This window comes from Gymnodraco acuticeps, unplaced genomic scaffold (genome assembly GCF_902827175.1).
Source record: "Gymnodraco acuticeps unplaced genomic scaffold, fGymAcu1.1, whole genome shotgun sequence".
In the NCBI taxonomy this organism is placed as follows: Eukaryota; Metazoa; Chordata; class Actinopteri; order Perciformes; family Bathydraconidae; genus Gymnodraco; species Gymnodraco acuticeps.
In genome coordinates, this window is record NW_022991154.1 from 8,231,842 (window position 1) to 8,253,987 (window position 22,146).

The window sequence follows — 22,146 nt, forward strand, 5'->3', positions numbered from 1 at the left end:
TGAAGGATGGGTCATGACCTAAAGAACACGTTCCGTCGTACAAGCGGACAAAATGGGTATGCTCCAGAGGTCGGCTGACATATCCTACATGAGATTTGAGGGACACAAGACAGACCCAGGAGCAGGGAGTGCGATTATATCTCCACGCTGGCCTGGGAATGTCTTTGAATCACCCAGTTGGAGCTGGTTTATTTGGCCAGGGAAAGGGAAGTATGGAGCCATGTTCTGGAACTGCAACCTCTCCGACCGCACTTCAGATAAACGGATAAGGAAGGATGGAAGGATCGATGGAATACATTTGAATCTTTGATCATCTGTTAATGTTTATTAATTCTTGACTGAGACACCGTGGTTAGCCTAAGGTGGATCTGTGGTGCCATCACTCCCTCATATTCCAACTCCTTCATTTCATTAGGGTCATTAAGATCTTTGAAAATCCTCCACTAAATTCAGGTAGCAATTCTAGAAGGGGTATGTAAATATTATGTGTGTAATATCGATGAGTTGTACATATCCATCCATCAATTTTCAGAGTGGCCACAGGCTAAGCAAATTAGATCATACAGTACATCCCAAGGCATTGAGACCTATATTGAATAGCAACTATAGTATAATAAAACATATAGATAATATTAATTTGCATTTTCAAGGTAGGAGCTTCAGTTTAGTTTAAGACAGATAACACTGAGATGTTTGCTTGTTGAGGATCATCACAGTTCTGGTTTCTGATGCTGGATGTTATCAATGTGCTGGCCAGCACTGAGGGAATCATCATGTCCTTATATTAGTCAATTAGAAACCATAACGTAACTTGTTGACAAGGAAGATGCTCACAATGTCATGACAAAATGTAACTTAGTCATAAGTTAAAGGATTATTGTTAGAGTTGCTTCTGTTAGTGTGCACAATGGCCTGATGGTTGGATGACTGAGGTACTGACACAGGGTGAGACTGAGTTTTCTACACAGTCGCCACAAGGACATTCAGAAATAACAGATGCACATAAGGATGAGCTAATAGTTAGAATGCAGACAAACACATATCTTTGTTGGCATGCTAGATAAAAGAGACAAGAGAAAAAGGGAGAAGGTAGAGAAGACAAGTCCTAATAAAGGAATAGCTAGAGTTAAAGGAGAAGCTACGATGGGTGGGGAAGCAAACATCTGTATGCAAGCAGGAGAGGTAGCAGCATGCATACTGCAGGAGTTATAGACAGGCATCAAGCATATTCAATTGATAAACGTGGTGATTGACATCTCAAGTAGAAGCTTATTTCTTCCACTGGATTGATGACATCTCAGGTTTATGTTCATTCTATCATATTTCATAGTCAGAACTTCGACTTGGTACCACAAGTCATTTTATACACAGTCTCCGTGGAAGTCAAACAAAGAGAGGTACATATGATTCTGCAAGTTCCACTTTTACTTTAAACAAGTTTTTCTTAACTATGTACATATTAATGAAAAAGTCCTCTTACATGCATCACTCTAACGGTTTAATCAAAAAGTAAACCTGTATTTTTATTATAATGGGTAGGCTAATAATCGCCCGATTCAGTGCAATATTAATTTAAAGTTCTTATGTTTAATAAAAAGTCAGCAGAATCATGTTTACGACAGGTAGAATTCCCTTTTTTTTTATCACTTCCTGTCTGACAGAAAGATGACTTTGAAGAGTGTCTGGCAACAAGAAGCATGACGGGCCCTTTGATTAGCAACTGAACTAGGTAAGCAGAAATGGGAATACATTCCTTGCTAGAATTGGCTGTTATTCAAAACATCCAGTAGCTACATGCTGGCCAAAGCATTCATCAGAATGGACAAGACCAAATGTGATGATAAGTGCATCATCCACATAAAGCATTGTGCTGATGAAGACTTAGGTTTGAAGATTTGTATTGTAACCATGGACAGGGCTTAGGAAACTTTTGCAACATTTCTGGTGGTGAACTGCACTGAGCAATATGTCATTAGAGCTTTATAACTTTAAAAGATTCCTCTTTTTCTCATGTGGAAAGGATGGAGATGAAACACATAATAGCTCACTGAAGATAAGAGTCACTTCAGAATGAGTTCTCATTCTGGGACTCACACATTCTGTGCCAAAGGTGACGGCAGTATTAATGGGCCTTCATCCCATCCTGCACTGTAGCTTTTTTCTGTTATACAAACCCTTGAAATCGACTTTAGTATGAAGTTGTACCAACTAACTTATATTACGCTAGAGTAGTTGCCCATTCAGCCAGTATGTGAAGCTTTAATTAATTAATTATTAATTATTATTTATACAAAGGGCTACTCAGTTCCACACTAGATTTATTATTCAAAAGTGATTATGTATTGAGTCACAATACATTTTTTTACATTCCTACCACGTCAAAAATAACAGATCTAATGTTTTTTTCCTAGAATCCTAATGTGTACCCTTTGACTTCAAACATATGTCAAATCAATGAAGAAACAGGAACAAAAGCTACTGTAACACAGAAGATGACCAACAAGCTGCACCACATGTCTGCAAATCTATCAAACATAAACTAGCCCAGCTTGGGCTTAAACTCTCTCCAATAGCATTTCACTCTCCCTCCATTTCTGAGCTCTTCAGCATTCTCCTACAGTATTAATGATCCAGCAGTGAGAGTCATTGAAAAGGCTGTAAACATGTTTGAGGCTATTTTCTTCTTCTAGACTGTAGTTTTCTGAGATAAGAGCAGAGCGTGTGCTCAGAGGCTGCCGCTCAGACTAATGGTGGTCAGACAGCCGATGAGAGATGGGATGAGCCATGCCTTCGAATCAGCCAAGACAATAACAACACTATCAGCATGCAGAGAGGACATCATGACACTGACACAACATTCTGTGAAGTGAGCACATACTCAAATTATGTTGTGGTTATAAATTATGTAACGTTTTTGTTCCCTCACCAGGAAAGGCGTGAGTTGAGTGACACATCATCATGATCTCTTTGTCCCTAGTTAGTTGATATTCAAAAACGATGCAAGTATCAATGTTTTTGTCAAGGTTCTGTTAACCATTCATCTCAAACCTATGCAATTACATTTATTGGAGAAAAATCATTTATAATCCCATTTACCCAGAAGGCCGCATTTTGTGTCCGTTGTGAAACCATGGACTTATTAGTCGTACATATGTGAGGTAAGTAACTTTCCTCACGGACGTCACATACTTAATTTACATATGTAACATCAGTAATGTAACAAACCTATTTTCCTTAACCATAAAAGGTTAGTCTGTTGCCTAACCCTAACCAAGAAGTTGCGATGCTAACCACATGTTTAAATCAGTGACGGTTTGCACTTGTTGCTGGTACTTTATTGTTTTGGGATTCATGGGCAAAAAATAATTCCGTCATTAAGGAATAAGTAATGTTGGGATTATTTTAAAATTACTATACATTTTTACAAGGTGATGACTTATTTGTATCTTTGGTTCTCAGTTTGGAATGGCAGATGTCTCTTAGTGATATGTTACACATGTGTAATATGAATATCACAAAACAGGTTTCTCAAATGTTTCATCCAACAACAAGACATTTAACAAATCCTATTGCTTTTTGTTTTGCATATTTGACCTGGGATGATGCTGGCACTGAGTTTTTAATATATTTCACTGTAACTTTATCACCAAATTAGGTTTGCATTGTTTCGTGTGAGAAATTAACAGTTACAATTTGCAATATGTAATGAAGTTGTCAGAATTTGCTAATTCCAGTGACAACAGGAAGAGACACTTTTGTCACTGAGATCTAATACATATATTATACATGTAATATTTGTTGCTGCCAACATTTATTTTGTGATGGTGAGGTAACATTTTTATTCTTAATAAATCTCTGTGAACCATTGGTTCCCAACTGAAACCTAAATGTAAACTGAACTTCCTGTCATGTGACATTGAAAAACAAAAGGAAGAATACATTGCTCCTCACACAGTTGCTACTTTACTCAAAGGCCTTTCCGTGTCACATCCTCCTTTAGAACCTTTCCTAGTGGGGAAATGTATGTATATATTTTGTGCAAAAGCAATAAGACATGCACATTTCAGAAGCACAATATAGCAATATATAATGTGATGCAAGGAAGCATGTACTGTAGCATGGGAAGAGGGGTGGGGGGTTGCATTATGGGGTTAGGGTCCTGAGAGAGAGAGAGGCCGGGACGGGCCTGAGGCGCCCAGCATGAAGCTGGCGCAGCACGGCTCCAGTCTGCCAGGCCTGGGCTTTAGGAGGGTAAAGAGTGAAAGAACCAACCTTCGCGTTGATCTGAGTGGTGAGATTTGGATTGTATTTTTTTGATGGCGGGGGGCAATGATGATGGAGGGATTTAAGATAAAGTGAAAAATAAAAAGTAAACAACGAGAGGGGGAAAAATAAGGAGTAGGAGGAAGAAGACAAGGAGAAACAGAGAGAGTAAAACAGGCAAATATCTGCTTATCCATCATGAGTGAGAACAACACAGTAGAGACAATAGCCTGTGCAGTGAGGTGACACACTGACACACACACACACACACACACACACACACACACACACACACACACACACACACACACACACACACACACACACACACACACACACACACACACACACACACACACACACACACACACACACACACACACACACACCATATAGTAAGGCACATAGCAATGTGGTGCAAACCAACACGTAAAGCAAAACGACAAAAAATACCATTATCAGTGCTAATCTCACTTTGAAGGTAACAAAAAGCTATTCCAGTGAGCACCCACTCAGTGAAAAACAGACACACAATTACACATGTTCCTCACAACTTTCCTGCAGTGTTTGAGCCGTTCAGAGCCTGAGAATTAAATATGCGGAGGCTTGCTGACAACCAGACGTCATTAGGAACACAAAGCAGACACTGTTTTACCGCCCACATTTATTCTGACTCTGAGCGAGCTCAGCCACTGGGCCTTGGAATCAATGAGCGCAGAGAGATAGCCCTTGATAGGATTAGTCAAACACTCACCTTGGAAATGTGTACTTTTTTGCCATATGCCAAGTCCAGCTAATACTGAATAAAGGGGCTAATGTGAGTGTCTATTGGTCCACTTTCCCATTACCTGAAAATAATGTGCCTTTTATAACTACATTACTATTGTAGTGCATTTCCATAAAGCATATTTATTATTTACATATGGCTACCATCCTGCAACAATGTCAAAGTATACACTTATCAAAGTTGACATGAATTTGGTCATTTAGTTTAATCTATTTGTGCTTCCTTAAGGCTTTAGGTGTTTCCCTTTACATCCCATCCCCATAGCGTTAGTATGTCTGTTTTTTCAATGTATTTCTTTCAAATTTCAAATTCAAACTTTCAAACTAACAGAGCCTTTTGTAAATAAAATAAGGGTGTCAAAGTGCTATAATGGAGCACTGAGGCTAATTATCTCTTAAAGATTAAAGTGGACCGAGAGATTCTAGTAGCGTTTTGTATATGAACAACAACATGAACACACACCTTCTCTCACAACCAACACAGCAAACTTAAAATACTTTCTCACCTGTCCAATACAAGAGGTAGAAAAAGCGAAGCACATTCAACAATTTTAAACAATGTAAATGTTTAACAATTGCCCCCATGTGTAGATAGAAGGATAAGCATTCGAGAGATGAACTGGAAAATATACAGTGTGTGTGAGTGACAGTGAGCGGAGGAGGGATAGTGAAGTGAAGAACCAAAGGAAGACGAGATGTGGAAAGCTGAAGAAGGAGATGAAGACTAAACAAAGCTAAACTGTGAGATGAAAATGAAGACATTACTGTAGCTACCAGCACACCTGAATATTTAAAGGTTAAAGCAACACAGACAGAAACCTGGAAAGAGAAGCAGAAATACAGAATCATAAACAAAAGTGAATGTGTTGGCTGCGGCTCTGTTTGGTTTTGTGAGGGATGCTCCTTTAAAAAGATTATCTTAACAAAATAGCAATGTGTAGAAGGGCAGGCAAATTATCTCTTCATTTTTTGTTGAGACAGATTCTTGGAAAGTTATATGTTTTTGTTCTCAAAGGCAATTTTTATCCTGGGTGGTAGCGCTCTGTGATGTGGAAACTGATGCTTCTGTATCAGTTTACACAACATGCAACGGAGCTAGATATCATTCACTTCAATTCTGTTTGATGCTGCATATTTTGCTATCGTTGAGTGTTTTGCTCGGGTTGACACTGTTCAGTTTGCGGCTTAAGGTTAGCAGAGAACTTGCTATGAGCTCGTAAATGTGCCCTTTTCATTTAACTACTAAATGTAGTTGTAAGAATACGTCCTGGTCAGAAAGTGTCTGAGCTGTGTCTGTGCTCGGCCTCAGTGTCTTGCTGGCCCAATCACAAGTGATATGACAATAATTAAATGTGACACGGCAGGTTATGTCCCCATGTAAAGCTTTATTTATCTGTGTGTTTGTGTAAGTATGTTTGCATGTGTGTGTGTGTGGGGCGTAATGCGTAATGCCTTGTTGGCAGGACCAGCAATGTACCCACCAAAAACTGTCAAGAAAAATAAAGCATCTGCATACAACTGGCTGAAGGAATGCAATATGCAATGCAACTATTTTAAATAACTATAGGCCAATCTCTAAATTGTCTGTTCTGGCGAAGGTGCTCGAACGCCTAGTGAGTGAACAGGTAAAGGAGTTTTTATGTACGAATGACATCCTGTCTAAACATCAGTCAGGCTTCAGAAAGCAACACAGCACCATCACTGCCACAATGAAAGTGGTGAATGATGTGGCGAGTATTTTAGATAATAAGCAGAGTTGTGCAGCTCTATTTGTTTACCTTTCCAAATCGTTTGATACCGTCGATCATCGCATCTTAAAGCAGAGGCTACTCAGTATAGGCATGTCCAGCTATGCAGTAGGGTGGTTTGTGAACTACCTCTCTGAAAGGTCCCAATGTGTTCACTTTGATGGGCTGTCTTCTGAGTGGTTAAACATTGCTAATGGTGTTCCTCAAGGTTCTGTTTTAGGTCCACTTTTATTCTCCATCTACATCAACAGTTTAGGTGAAAATGTGAATGAAGCTACTTTACATTTTTATGCGGATGATACCGTGTTGTACTGTGCAGGTCCCTCCATTCAGGAGGCTGGTGTTAAATTACAGGCTGTTTTTAACATTATTCAGACTCAGCTCTCTGAACTAAAGCTTCTTTTAAATGTTGAGAAAACCAAGGTAATGCTATTTTCAAAAGCTAAAAAGACACCAGAACCTGTTTTAGATATTGTAACTATGCAAGGACAAGTACTCAAAGTGGTTACCTGTTATTAATACCTAGGTATCTGGCTTGATGATTGTCTTACTTTTAAACTTCATGTCAATAACCTGCTTAAAAAGCTGAGGGTTAGGCTAGGTTTCTTTTACAGAAACAAGTCCTGTTTCTCGCTTGAGGCCAGGAAAAGTCACTGTGACCTTTTTACCTGTGCTGGACTATGGTGATTTGTTGTATATGAATGCACCTGCCCATTGCCTGAACAAGTTAGATGCCGCCTATCACAGCGCACTGAGATTTGTCACAAATTGTAAAGCACTTACTCATCACTGTACCCTGTATGCCAAGGCAGGTCTGCCATCACTTACTGTAAAGAGGCTCAGTCATTGGTACACGTTTATTTATAAAGCTTTGTTGGGTAAACTCCCGTATTATATCTGCTTTCTGATAACACAGAGAGTTGCAAGCAGCTATTGTCTGAGATCGCATGATGTAGTATTGTTAGATGTGCCAAGAGCAAGGACTGTCTTAGGTAAGACAGCTTTTATGTGCGCAGCTCCACTTGCTTCGAACAATCTTCAGCAAGAATTGAAACTGAGCAATCTCATTCCTCTGCATGTCTTTAAAGCTAGGCTAAATGAAATGCTCGTTGATACTATGGCCACTTGTAAATGTCTATAACTAGGTAAATGTATCCTGTAAATATAATGTATAATGTCCTTTATTGTTTTATGTTTCATGTGGAACCTATATGCTGCAGGTCTCCCTTGAAAAAGAGATCTATGATCTCAATGGGACCAATCTGGTTAAATAAAGGTTTGAAATGAAATGAAATAGTTTTGGATGCAAAACGCCTCTTTGACAATCTAAGGGCCAGTGTCTACATATCGTTTTTTTTACGCTGAACTTACATTTGACAATATTTGAACTCTTCAGAAATTGATTGTCGTATATCAGACAGAAAAGACCAAAAAGCCCATCTGCTGAAGCAGATCAACTAGATGGATGTTACTACCGGTGATCGCCTTTATCAAATCATTCTCCTTGCTACACGGATGTCAGACTGAGCCGTGACAACCTCATTCCTGGGAGAGGGATCCCTCCTCTGTTGCTCTCCCTGAGGTTTCTCCCATTTTTTCCCCTTAAACTGTGGGTTTTCTCTGGAAGTCTTTCCTTGTACGATGTGAGGGTCTAAGGACAGAGGGTGTCGTTTTTCTCATACTGATATTCTGAACAATCTGTGCTGTTGTATTTGCTGTAAAGTGTCTCTACTGTAGGCTATTTTTATTATATGTACAGCACTTTGGCTCCACCAAAAATCGTTTATAAATGTGCTATATAAATAAAACTTGATTTGATTTGATTCATAATTATACATACAAAATATAAGGGGGATAGCAATGTCAAACAAAACGATAGGATCACGTATGGATAATAACAAGGAAAGGTGCAATGCTAGCTCATCAAAAATGTCAGTTAGCGTGGTCATCTGTTGTCAAGATGTTGTTGTCATAGAAACATGGGAGGGCTTTTTCAATTAAATGCATATAGGCTGACACAGCTCACACTTTTTTGTAAGATGACGACATTATGGACATGAGCCCTGCTTTAGACCTCAGACAATGGGTTAAAATGACATTTGGGAAAATGGGTCAAAATGAGCCTATGCTTAAAATAGTAGAAAAGTGCAACAAAGGTACTAACTGTTCTTTTTTAGGTAAATTCCATCAAAGAGAATCATCATTAAAATGTGAAAAGAACAAAAGATTAAAGCAGAAATGAATCACCCTTCTGCTTTGGAAATTGCGTTTGAGGACATGATATTACTGTAGCTGAGGCTAATTGAGTTGTTTGTTGACAAGGCCTACTTATGAGCCGCCTCGAGCCTGCTTTCACCCTGCTGGCTTTTGTTGCAGCACATGCAGTCAAATGGAGAAGACAGGTATGAAATTCCCCTGCCTGCCTGTCTGGCACAGGATGTACAATAGCCAATGGTGTTAGCTTCTCCTTGTGGCAAGACTGAACAGGTAAACCTCCACCTCCACCAAAACAAAGAGGCAGAACCGCAGCCAACCTCTCTTTCAACCTTGAAGAGCGAACCGCCATCCCCTTCCATCAGCTTGAGGTTAGGCAGGTCAAGCAAGCTAACAGGGCATCGGAGCTAAATACATGAATCACCTCCCGGGAGACAAAGACAAGACAGAAAAGTGAGAGAGAGTAAGAAATGACAGTGTGACTGGACAGGTCCCAACAGGTTTGGCTTCACTGTAGAATCCAGAGAGGCAGAGCATCAGTGCTGTGAGAGGATTTTAGCATTGGAGGCGGCGACCTGAATGGCAATGGGTCGGGCTCAAGAGGGATCTTACCTCGGACGTAAAGGTTAGCTGGAGCAGAGTAGCGAGTCCCGGCGCTGTTGACGGCCACGCACTCGTACTTTCCCTGGTCCGACTCCTCGCTGTTCTCAATCTGGAGAGCTCCTGGGGAGGGAAGCCAAAGTGTCAGCGTTCAGGTCTGCACCTCACACGTTCAAGCACACTCACAGGAAGGGTGGTGGACTAATCAGAATCAAACAGACACCTAGTTTGCCTTCGTTTCCTAGATAAACCCATCTCTGATATCCTTACATAACCATAGAAATAAGTTTTAGGATTAATGTTTCGCATTTCAATTTGTTTTCTTTATTATTTGCTGGCCTACGCTAGGTTATAATGTAAGGCAATGACCAAATATCTAATTGTTGAGGATCCAGGACTCATTTCTTGTCATAGTGTCATAGTCAAGATTTTAATGAAAAGGGCAGTTCAGAGCGAGGTGAAGCAGCTGTTCTCTACCAACTGCTGAGGCTTAAAGGATAAGGCTGCTAATATTCCTAATGTTTCGTATTCTCACACTCTGTGAGATGTTCCTTCATGACAATGATCAAAGGCACTGTAGCTCATTATTTTTCCATTAATAGCCACTAGTGCATGCAATGAGTATTAATCTACAGCTGAAATTAGTCTATAAGCCTCTAGCATGGCATGATTTTAGACTTTATTCTTCACTTTTTAGGATGACACTTTTATTTGTTAGCCTATCTTAGAGCCAATGGACTTGGGGCTGAGGGCCACATAGCAGGCAGGCATATTGGAAATGATGTATACTATTATAACAACTTACACACTAACACAATATTAATTTAAGGTCTTTCCGTGGAAGTTGTTGATTTATCCTGGTGTTAAATAATGTAAGTACTGACATTCCATAGTGATGGTCTCAGTTTTTTCCTTTTAAAAATCAATCAAAATACCAAGTTAAAGAAGGCAGTTCTTGAACACATGAAAAACCATTGTGAAACCAACTTTGTCCTATAGCTTTCAGCAAAGTGTCTTTGGGGACTCTCAGCATGTACTTTTCAATTGTGACAAGAGAACATGCATAGAGAAACATGCAATGCTTTGAATGTTGATGTAATTAAAAACACTGGATTGTTTAAAATAAGAAGAAGTTATTGAGACCTTTCATTTTGGGGAAATAAAAGATCCAACTTACCTGGCACCATGATTAAAATCCATTTATTAAATAAACGTTTCGTAGCAATTATATACGACATTTAAAATCCAATTGTCAATAGAGATGTTAGCTTTGAGATCAAAATAAGGAATGCATATTTAGAAAGTATGCAATATTATTTCATTGGCTGTGAATGTGACATACATCATGCAGTTGCAGTGGACAATAAGAAATGAAAGGTTAAAAATGTACATATTTCAGAATACAATCCTGAAATGCAACATGGGATGGATTATGTTAAGAACTAGTTTATGAAAAAAACAACCAGCAGTTGAACTAATGTGTGTACTGTATAGGCACATCCCTGTTGGATGTGGTGCAGAACGTTGCATGTCATTCAATGAATCTCTCTCTGACACATCGACACATTGTGTAGGTAAGATGTGTTCCTACATATCACCAAACATGGTGTCAAAACGATAATGAAAGAGCTGTGTATCTAAACATTCTCCCATTATGAGTCAGTCCAGTCCATTGTAGAAGTGTGAAGTAATTTAATCTATTTATCCATTTGTCACCCCCGACTTTGTGGAGATTGTCATTGCACATTCAACACTTATGCATGGTGAGGATCATTTTTGGTTGTCTCCTGAGAATCGCAAACTTATGCTTCTAAATGTCTGCTTTAACCTCTTGACATAAAACACGTGTTTCAGCGCTGCCAGAGAAGGTGTGACTTGTTTAAAGGTAGGGTAGGTAATTCACTTCAGAAAAACGTTTTGTTATATTCCATGGAATGCTCTTAACATCCCGATAGCAATTTTTAATGTATTTATTGTCAAAGCATTTCATGAATTCATTAAATGCTTTGACAATAAATACATTAAAAAAAATTCATCTGTGGAAGCCGTGGCGCTGTAAAAAGCACGACCAATCATCTGAGCCGGCCCGGCTAAAATAACTGGATGGCCTACCTGCCTGTCAGCCTTCCCCTCATTGGTCATGTGCGCGTCCGTGTGTGTTGGAGGAGGGGCTCTGTAAGGAAGTCTGAAGGGGCAGATTTTTTTCTGCTGCGTACTTTCAAATTCAAGCGCATTCGAGCTGGTTTCTCCATTCTTACCTACCCTACCTTTAAGTTGATAAAACTTCCTCTAACCTTCAGATGCCTTCAATAATGGAACATGTGGTCCCCCTCTCTGCAGATGTTAAGGACAGTGTGCAGATACAGAGGTTTTATAGGTAAGGTTATACATATAAAAACGGATTCATTGACTTATTACCTGCCTCAATAGCATGCCATAGGCTGTGAAATTGATCAGAACTAACAGTAGGCTGCTAAGCTAACATGTGTATGTGTTGGCTGTGTGTGGATTGTTGTGCTTTGCCACCTGACCTTTGTTGGTAAAATTCACGCAACTGGGTTGGTTTGTTAGGGATGATTGATAGCTGTCAATCAAAGTCAAACCCAGAATAAACAGCTATTTTATGACCACCTAATAACCTATATTTAATACTTTGTCTGAAATATGTGATTGTGCAAAACGGCTAATGTATATGACTTGGTGCCATGTATGAATATCATTTTGTTGTAATATGGTCAATGGATATATGATAATGTAGCAATTGGTCTTTTAAATGTGTTAACAATATATGTTCTCCATGCTGCATTCACGCCACGAAGGTGAGCTCTTCCTTGTATTTGGTTTGTAGACCGATGGAGATATTTTAGGGTTATGGTAAGTAATGTTGGATATACTAGACAACCATGTAGAAATGAACCAAAGACCACATTTCTGAACTGGGGTTAAATCAACTGTGCCAAACTTTTTAGAAACTGAATACAACATTTGGCTGGCTAGTTATCAACATTTTACTCGTCTTGTTTATAAAAACATCTCCCACAGACACATTTTTAATTTGTAGATCAATTGTTGGAGTTGATTTTGTATTGATATGTGTTAGCATAATGATAACCTGCTTGTAAATCAGTGAGAACAGTAGTTGGGCATTTGTTGAAATAAGTGGCAACATCATCATTGCCAAGTGTCTACCTGTATATTGTATATAAGACCATACGCGCTTTGAAGATTGTAGTGGAAAGTGAACAGCGAGCTGGAAATGGGACGTACTTAGGTGGCAGGTGGAGGAGGTGAAGGTGATGAAGGAGAGGAGGAGGATGAGAAAACATTTTCTGTACCCAGCATTCTTACCTCTGATTGGTGTACCACCTGGTGAGGTTATTTGAATGCAAATAAGATTAGAAATAACCATTAGCATAAGGAGAAGAAAAAACGTGAAACAGAGAAAGATGGCTGGAGGGCAAAGAGAGGAAACACAGCAGAATGCTAATCTCACCCTGGACAAAATATCCAATAATATGTAAGGTATTATTTTATGTTCAATATGTCAACATGTTAGCTGAGATTGAGTAATACACTTCTGATAATATCCAAACATAATAAATTACATAAATGACAACTGTGCAAAATGTATTCTTAGTGAAAACCATTTTCCTCTGTTAAAATGTCTTATTTTCCTCATAAGCTCTTGTTAAGCACCATTTATTTTCAATAATGTGTGAATTGAAACCCCAGCTACAACGGCAGTCTGTTATTTGTGCACCTACTTATTTATTGCACAAGATGCTTATTTAAGTTATTCATCTGGCAATTGTGATAATAGTTCCCAACACCTGCCTTCTCCCCTGACATTACCTGTTATCAACACTTTTCATCTAACATTTTTCCTGCATCCTGGCATAACAAGGCTGAGAGGAACTCAAGGGCTGGTTTTGGTAGCATAATGCCCCGAAATTAGTACAAACTCTTTTTTTTTAACAGTTGCATCATTTGGAGCAGTTCATCTTGTGCTAACGTTTTCCCTGTTCACTATTAAGGGAGAAACAAACTCTAAACAATATTACAATTGCAATTTTAATTGCTTTTATTTGGATTCAAATCAAGCACACAACAGTGCTAAACAAGTTACGATTGTATGACACAATCACTAGCAACAAAATACTATATTTTAGTTTTAGATCTTTAGAATTTTAGTTGTGATGCAGAATAAGTTATATCCATCTGGGTCAAATTATCCTAACAAAAGATAAACTTAAGGTAATTAAAGTTAACTACCAAACAAATAATTGCTCAGAAACACCATTTAAATAATTCTAACTTCAGAACCAACTCTATTGATTTGGGGCAATTACCTGGATCATTTACTGTAAGAAAGACATACTTTTTTCGTGTTTCTTCTCACAGAATAAACAATACTCAGATACAGTTGATTAATCGTTTAGTCCTAGTACTATTCATACACACAGTAGTAGCGTTTGCTCCTTTAACCTAGCAATATCCCTGGTGTAGGTGATCTTTGGTAACTGGCACCATTTGGGCATATCATGTTATATGCAGCAAACAGTAGACAGAGGGGCGGTTACTATGCAGATATCAGGGATCTGGATAATAAACCATGCCGCTCTTAAGGCCACAAGAAAACAAAGAAGTTTCAGATAGGAGGTGACAGAAAAGGGGGGTGCCTGGAAGCTGTGTGGCCCCTGGGGTCTGATGAAGGGGTCATCAGCAGCTTTCAGAGGGCCGGGCAGGGCAGTACTGAGACCCGCCATGATGTCTGTCCTCGTCCTCCTCACAGCTAGAATAATCGGACAGGTTGACAGGTTCATGACGGGTTGTGGGGTTTCATTGTGAAAAATAATAGGATTTTATTATATTTTCACAATGTCTGGATTAGGATGGATATTTTTCTGCCGTAGAGTAATGGATTAGAAGTCCTCGTATTTCTGGTTAGAATATCGTAGCAACTTTGCACATCAAAATATCCCATTTTTCCTTTTCCAAGCATAAATAATAAGCCTCATGGCTCAGGATATAGAGCAAGTTGACCACTGATCCGATGTTTGGTGGTTCAGAGGCTTCAGCTCTCTAAATGGCAAGACAATGGACCAAGAACTGCCATTGACTGTAGCCTGCTGCCACTGGTGTGTGACTGTGTGTGTGAATGGTTGGCAACAATTGTGAAGCACTTTGGATACAATATGATTAACCATGAAAATTTGATTGGCTGTTAAAGCGGACATCCATTGATCTTGTACACCACTATCAAGGACAACTTCAGCTTGTTCATACACTGAACAAAAATATAAACGCAACACTTTTGTTTTTGCTCCCATTTTTCATGAGATGAACTCAAAGATCTAAAACATTTTCTATAAACATAAAATAACCATTTCTCTCAAATATTGTTCACAAATCTGTGATAGTGAGCACTTCTCCTTTGCCGAGATAATCCATCCCACCTCACAGGTGTGGCATATCAAGATGCTGATTAGACAGCATGATTATTGCACAGGTGTGCCTTAGGCTGGCCACAATAAAAGGCCACTCTGAAACGTGCAGTTTTTGAGTGGCCCGTGGTGGTGGGGTTATGGTATGGGCAGGCGTATGTTATGGACGACGAACACAGGCCACTCAATTCACAACATTACCCTAACCCTAACCCTACCCCTAACACCAGATACTGACTGGTTTTCGGACCCCCCCAGACCCCCCCCAATAAAGCAAAAATGCACGTTTCAGAGTGGCCTTTTATTGTGGCCAGCCTAAGGCACACCTGTGCAATAATCATGCTGTCTAATCAGCATCTTGATATGCCACACCTGTGAGGTGGGATGGATTATCTCGGCAAAGGAGAAGTGCTCACTATCACAGATTTTTTCAGATTTGTGAACAATATTTGAGAGAAATGGTTATTTTGTGTTTATAGAAAATGTTTTAGATCTTTGAGTTCATCTCATGAAAAATGGGAGCAAAAACAAAAGTGTTGCGTTTATATTTTTGTTCAGTGTATGTACACCATGCACAAGTAAATTACATTCTAACAGATATCAAAGCTCTGTGATAGACCATTCTAGTTGTTCAGCACTTTGGATTGCTTGTTTTCAGAGGTACAGAGAGTTGCTGTTCTTTCCACCATTCTTTCTGTCGAGTGTCATTATAACGTACTGGAAAACGTCAATGCTTTAAAAAACAGATTAACCGATCTCAATAACATCAGAGGGTCTTCCAGCTCTGGTTCCTCATTATGTTTAACCTAGTGACAACACTCACTATGAGCCATACATCCAGGGACTAACCCTAACCCAACTAACATGGTTCGGCTAACATACACACATTTTCCCAATGTTAGAGGGTTCAAGGTGGAACTTTCCCTTTATCATTTAAAATATATATATATACACAGCAAATACACTTAATACAGAGACATGCCAACCGAAGCAATTTTGGGTTAACCATCTAGCTCAAGGACAACTCAACATGTTTGATGGTTTAAACCCCTGCCCCTTGATTGGTAGATTATTATAAACCTCTTTCAACACAGTCACCCCATGTACCACACTTTCTGAGACTAGGACCTAATAATAGTGATTTAGCTTAATTTGATTGGAATTATTTGGCTAATAGAATATCCGAAAGACGACAATCCCTTACTGAGGTCAACATTCTTTAACAAACGATTCAGAACAAATACATGTAAACTCAAGCAGTATTGAAGATTTAAGGTCAATATATATCTGCCTTTGCTCATTCTATTTTAACGGTTCTTCTCTGTCTCTTGCAAAGTTTCACACTTTCACTGGAGTCCCACTTTAATAGCCACACTTTTTCAACACAGCATCCAACAAAAATCTTTAACACATGATAATCTTCAGTGACTGGTGGTGTTGTGGCCATTTGTATTGCATTGTTTGAGAAGCTGTCTGCTGAACCAGGAACCTGATGTGTATCTCCAGCATTGTTTACCACAACAGAGCTTTGTCTTTTTCGGTTATCTTCTCCCTTCCGATCCCCTTGCCTTCAGATCCCGCTGGTTCAGCATCCAGAGAGTTGATCGCTGGTCTGGGTCACATCACTCCTTGACCGACAAGCTTTGGTTGTAATTACAGCAGACAGATGAGTTCTGGAGCACCAGAGAAAGCCTCACTGAAGCCAGTACCTTTTTTGTTCCTTTTCCAAAAGAGAGCAAAGGTCTTAAATTGAAAAAATGAAGCTATTATTGTTTCCTAATGGATCAAAGTCATTTAATCGGACTAACTAATTGAAGCGCAAATGTAATTACTTTTCTATATAATGAGTTCTATTGAAACAATAAATTGGAGTGCTGACTTTGCACCCGGCTATATATTTCACTATTCTTGTGTGGCTGAGAAAAAAAGTCAGCCATCTTTGCTCTGGGCTGCCATGGGACTGCATGTGACGACAGGGCCTATGAAACAAATTGAAATAAATTGCCATGCTATTTGGCTAATAATACATGGCATTTTTTCCTTACCTAAAGCCCAGGCTCTGACTCTGGAAAATCCTCAGAGTGGAAGCCAATGATATCCTAGAGTCTTTCAACCTTTCTCTTCCTGCCAGTGTCGAGATGAGAGCAGCCACCTGAGGGGCCCCGGGCCCTCAGTGATCTGCTTCTTACTCCCACTCCAAGGTCTGGCAAGAAATGTTGGCCCTGGACAGCAGTTCCAATGTTGTCAAGGTGCTTGCGACTTTTGGCAAGAATGAAACATTTCTATTTTCTCACAGAAAGCGAGAGAACGAAAGGGCAGCTGACGGGGTTGTTCTGCCACGAGCTGCTGGGAGCCGGCTCCGTGGAGAAAGATGCCCTATCTTCTCCTCTGGATCCTGGCCACCTCCTCACAAAGCTGCTTCACATGGCTGCCTCAGCTTTTACATTCATCACTGTCTGTGGAGTGTTAACCACTGTTGGCATGCCACGGTTCCCACACAGGTGCTGCTCGGGCAACTACAGCAATTCATGATCTTTTATTTCTAACATAAGCTAATAGTGTGCTTTCATCTAATCATTGTTATTTGGATTGTGCACCTGTCAAGTGAGAGAGTATAGTGGCGTATATAGCATACAACCATTCAGCTGAGGGTTTGATTTGAGCGTGATTTTGGAAATGTTCTCCGCTTTGTTCGCATGTTTCCAATAAATTCATAAATAGAGGTCAGTAACCTTACTCATTAGTAACCTCACTTATCAACACCTGAATGTAAAGCACTGGTTCTGAGATTTGTGTGTGAAGATGTAGAGATGAAGCTTTACCTGAACGCAGCTGTTTGATGCGCCCGTTGGTGCTGCTGATGTCCACGGGGAGGAAGTCTTTGAACCAGAAGATCTCGGGGTCAGGGTTCCCGCTGGCTGCACACAGCATCGTAGCAGTACGTGTTCTCTCTACCACCTTCAGCTGGGGGCCCATGTCTATGGTGGGGAACCCATGAGGGATCTGGTCTTCTGTGACAAAGACAGAGACAAAGAAACATTGGAATTCTGACAGCTGTGATAAGGTGGATGAAGCAAGCTCAGCCTTCAGTCAATCACCAGATTTTCTTCAGCCTCCAGCGCGTTGATATTTCCCTTTTCATCCCACAACCTTTAACTTGTGAGCTCTCCCCATGACATTCATAGTAAAATACACCTCTAATGTAAATATTGCTGGGCCACAGCATGACTAATCCGTTCATGGAATGTCTAGTCATGGATCTGTGTGAACAAAAGCAAGGGCGATGCAATTTCACCCCGAGTAGAATGCATTCTGAGTTGTTTTTTTAAAAATGTATTCCTTTACATTTACTTCTTACCTGTTCAAAATAATAATTCAGGAACCTGATCTACAGTAAGTATCATAATATGAAAGTAATATAACTTGGTGACTTTTGGATGCCAAAGCCAATACATTTGACAAATGCTGTTTAGATAACTACATGAATTAAACACAATATAGTATTTTTGTTTAATAAATCAGGTGTCCACCCACTGTCCACAGACTGTCAGTCTACTGGGATGATGGTGTACAGTACAAGTGCCCCCTTTTTTAATATTTTTTTTACCAACTTCCATGCTAAAATACGTTTTTTCATGTGTCGCCCCGCCCCTGCTCCACATTATAAACAGCTCCATTGTCTCTGGCTTCGTCCCATCATTTTTTAATCAGGCAGTTGTTCAGCCCCTCCTCGAAAAACCCAATCTAGATCCCTCCCTCCCGAAGAATTACAGGCCCATCTCAAAGTTCCCATTCGTCTCAAAAGTTTTAGAAAAAGTCGTTGCTAACCAACTCAACTTCACATTTCTGAATAACAATAACATCCTTGACAAATTCCAATCAGGTTTCAGAAAACATCACTCCACAAAATCAGCTCTCCTCAGGGTTTCCAATTACATCATAATGGCATCGGATGCAGGTGACTGCGTAGTTCTGGTGTTGTTGGACCTGAGTGCAGCATTTGACACAGTGGACCACGCCATCATGCATCTCAGGGTCTGCCCTCCAGTGGTTTGCCTCGTACATCAGTGGGAGAAGTTTCTCCGTGGCGGTGGGCCCGTTCTCATCACACAGCACTCCCCTATCCTGCGGCCTGCCCCAGGGTTCTGTTTTAGCCCCCCTTCTTTTTGCCCTTTACATGCTCCCTTTAGGCCCCGTAATTAGCCAATTAAAGGGTGTCTCGTATCACTGTTACGCGGATGATATTCAGATATACTTCTCCTTCAAACCCATCAAAACTGAGAATGTAAACACCCTGTGTCTGTCTGCCATTGAGGAGTAGATGTCAAGCAACTTCCTACAGCTCAATGAGTCAAAAACGTAAGTCTTGATCTTAGCGGCTGATAACATCGCCTCTAAGGTAGCAAGCCACCTGGGATCATTTAGTGGTAACGTTAGGGCAAACATCAAAAACCTTGGTGTTACCTTCGATCAGGCTATGCTACTTGATAAACACATCAAACTCCTAACCCGTACCTGTTGTTTCCACCTCAGGAATATTGCCAAGCTCAGGGGCTTTCTATCCAACGTATAACTGGAGATGGCTATCCATGCCTTTATTTCATCCCGGCTTGATTATTTAATGCTCTGTTCTCCTGCCTCAACAAAACATCAATAAACCGGCTACAACAGGTCCAAAATGCTGCAGCCAGATTACTCACTTGGTCCAATAAACATGCCACATCACTCCAATCCTTTCCACCCTGCACTGGCTCCCTGTCCATCTCAGAACCCAATTTAAGGTCCTAGTTTACACATATAGAGCTGTCCATGGCCAAACCCCAGCCTACATTCACAACCTTATCCACCCTTACAGGACAACCCGGGCCCTGAGGTCCTCCGAGCAAGGCCTCTTATGGGTGCCCCGAACCAGGCTAAAGACTAAGGGGGACCGTGCCTTTGAGGCGATGGCTCCAAGGTTTTGGAATGAACTCCCCCAGAAACTGAGAGCCTCTGTCTCAGTGGAGATTTTTAAGGGGCAGCTAAAGACGCACCTTTTCCGACAGGCTTTTGGGGCGTCGGAGGAGGTGAGTTTGTAGCTGTCCTACATTGGTGTTTTATCCTATATTTTACTTGCTGTGTTTTATGCCTTTTATTCTACATTTTATAGTTGTATTTTGTATTGTCTGTAAAGCACTTTGTACATCCGTGTTGAGAAGGGTGCTATATAAACACAGTTTTGCTTACTTACTTACTTACTGAGAAACACTATTTGTTACAAATAGGGTATCAGAGGGCAGTGGATCGACATTAGGGCATATGCATATTCTGGTATAATTAAGGTTACAAACAAAAGGGGCCCCTTTAAGCCCCTGTCACACTGTCCCGAAATTGACACCCGATGGACACACGAATATGGAATTGTGAATTTCGCACGAAGATGGCCCCGAACCACACACGAAGGCAACATTTACATTACATTTAAGACATACAACTGCAATGAAAGTACCAAAAACAATTATGTTACAGTACTATGATACTGTACTGATATCTTCAGACTTTGTTCTTTACTTTATCCGTCGTTATATGTAGAAAATATTACGTTTTCTCCGTAATGTTGTTTCCATAACAACAACAACTTCCTGTCAACTGTCCTTCAAAATAATATATTATATCCTTTTTAGTTTCACAGAACACAAAGTGGGTTATTTACATAATATATTTACATGATTTTGTTGTGCAATAAAACAACCCGATGGACACACGATAAAGGAAATGTTCAAATTCGGCTGTGATCGTAGCAACATCGGGCCATTCGTGAGGGCATCTTAAACCATCGTATGATCGCTGGTGGAGTTTCTCAGGCTCCGGCAGCAACTTCGTGAGCGGTGGCAAAATCTTTGGCATGCCAAAAAATTGCCGAAGGACCTTGCGAAGGTTCATTTTCGTGTTGAATTCGTGTGTCAATTGTGCCCTTCCTAAGGCCATCGTGAGTCCCTTGCACCCGATCAGAGTGAGGGTGAATGCACCGATGATAACACGAAGATGACACGATTTGACAAGATGCCCTCACGAGTGCCTTACGAAGTTGCCGCTCACGAAGTTGCTGCCGGAGCCTGAGAAACTCCACCGGCGGTCATACGATGGCTTAGATGCCCTCACGAATGGCCCGATGTTGCTACGATCACAGCCGAATTTGAACATTTCCTTTATCGTGTGTCCATCGGGTGTCAATTTCGGGACAGTGTGACAGGGGCTTTAATGTTCCATAGAAGTTAACAGTGCCAGTCTGTTCAGGTTCATTTAAATCGGAGCTGGAATGGGAGCACTTGGTGTTAATAACTCACTACATAAGATACCACCTTTAAAGAGACTCTCTTAATGAACTTTGTATGATTCCTTTATAAAAAAAAATACCATTCATTCACACCTTACCGACTTACATTACCCACATTTTTTATTTTGCAATTTAATTGATGGTTAGTAGAACAAGCAGTTACTTTAAGTGCTCTTTGGAGTTTCTCCTTGCCATTGTCCAGGTCTCGACAAAATAAATCCCACGAGCTGTATTACTTTAAAATAAAGTCTTAAAGGTAATATTAGATCCAAAATAAATGATTAAGGAGATGCTTAGTAATCCTTTTGCTGCAATCACTTAACCTGTATCCTGGGGAATCCCATAACCTGAACTCAACCTTCGGGCTATTGGGTTCTTACTTGTGTGTCAACTAAATGTTCAATCTTGTCTTCTGGTAGAAGTGTTTAAACCAAAACCTGACTTCTCTTTTATTTTACTCTAAATTAGACTAAAAATGAACAACAGGATTGAATAGGACTTGAAACTACAGAGTTAGAAAATTACGTCTTCAGGAAAAGGTTAGGGTTAGGGGCAAATAAGTCAAGTGCGAAGGTGGGTTATTTTTTCATAGACTTCTATCAACTACAAGCGCCTACTGTAACTATGTCAAAGTTACAGACTACTACTAACTGATCAAGATTAAATCATCATCTGTCAATCTACCTTCTAATTTACTCAGTGTGTTTTTTAAAGATTCATTGGCTTTAAAAGAATGTATCTCTTCAAATGTTAGAATATTTTGGTGAGAGTAGAC

General features: G+C 40.1%; 1 protein-coding gene across 22 annotated transcripts in view; it reads right to left on the reverse strand.

Annotated features, from left to right (window-relative positions):
• Positions 1-22,146, reverse strand: part of ptprfa (protein tyrosine phosphatase receptor type Fa) — a 315,231-nt gene that overhangs the window by 100,351 nt on the left and 192,734 nt on the right. For 15 of the 22 annotated variants that reach the window (XM_034237408.1, XM_034237427.1, XM_034237423.1 and 12 more), the window contains exons 5-7: positions 17,878-18,066; positions 12,960-12,977; positions 9,624-9,734 (exon numbers count right to left, since the gene is read on the reverse strand). In XM_034237408.1, coding sequence (XP_034093299.1) covers positions 9,624-9,734; positions 12,960-12,977; positions 17,878-18,066 — 318 coding nt within the window. The remainder of the gene's footprint in view (positions 1-9,623; positions 9,735-12,959; positions 12,978-17,877; positions 18,067-22,146) is intronic. The other 7 variants (XM_034237428.1, XM_034237429.1, XM_034237426.1 and 4 more) reach the window with 1 other exon arrangement.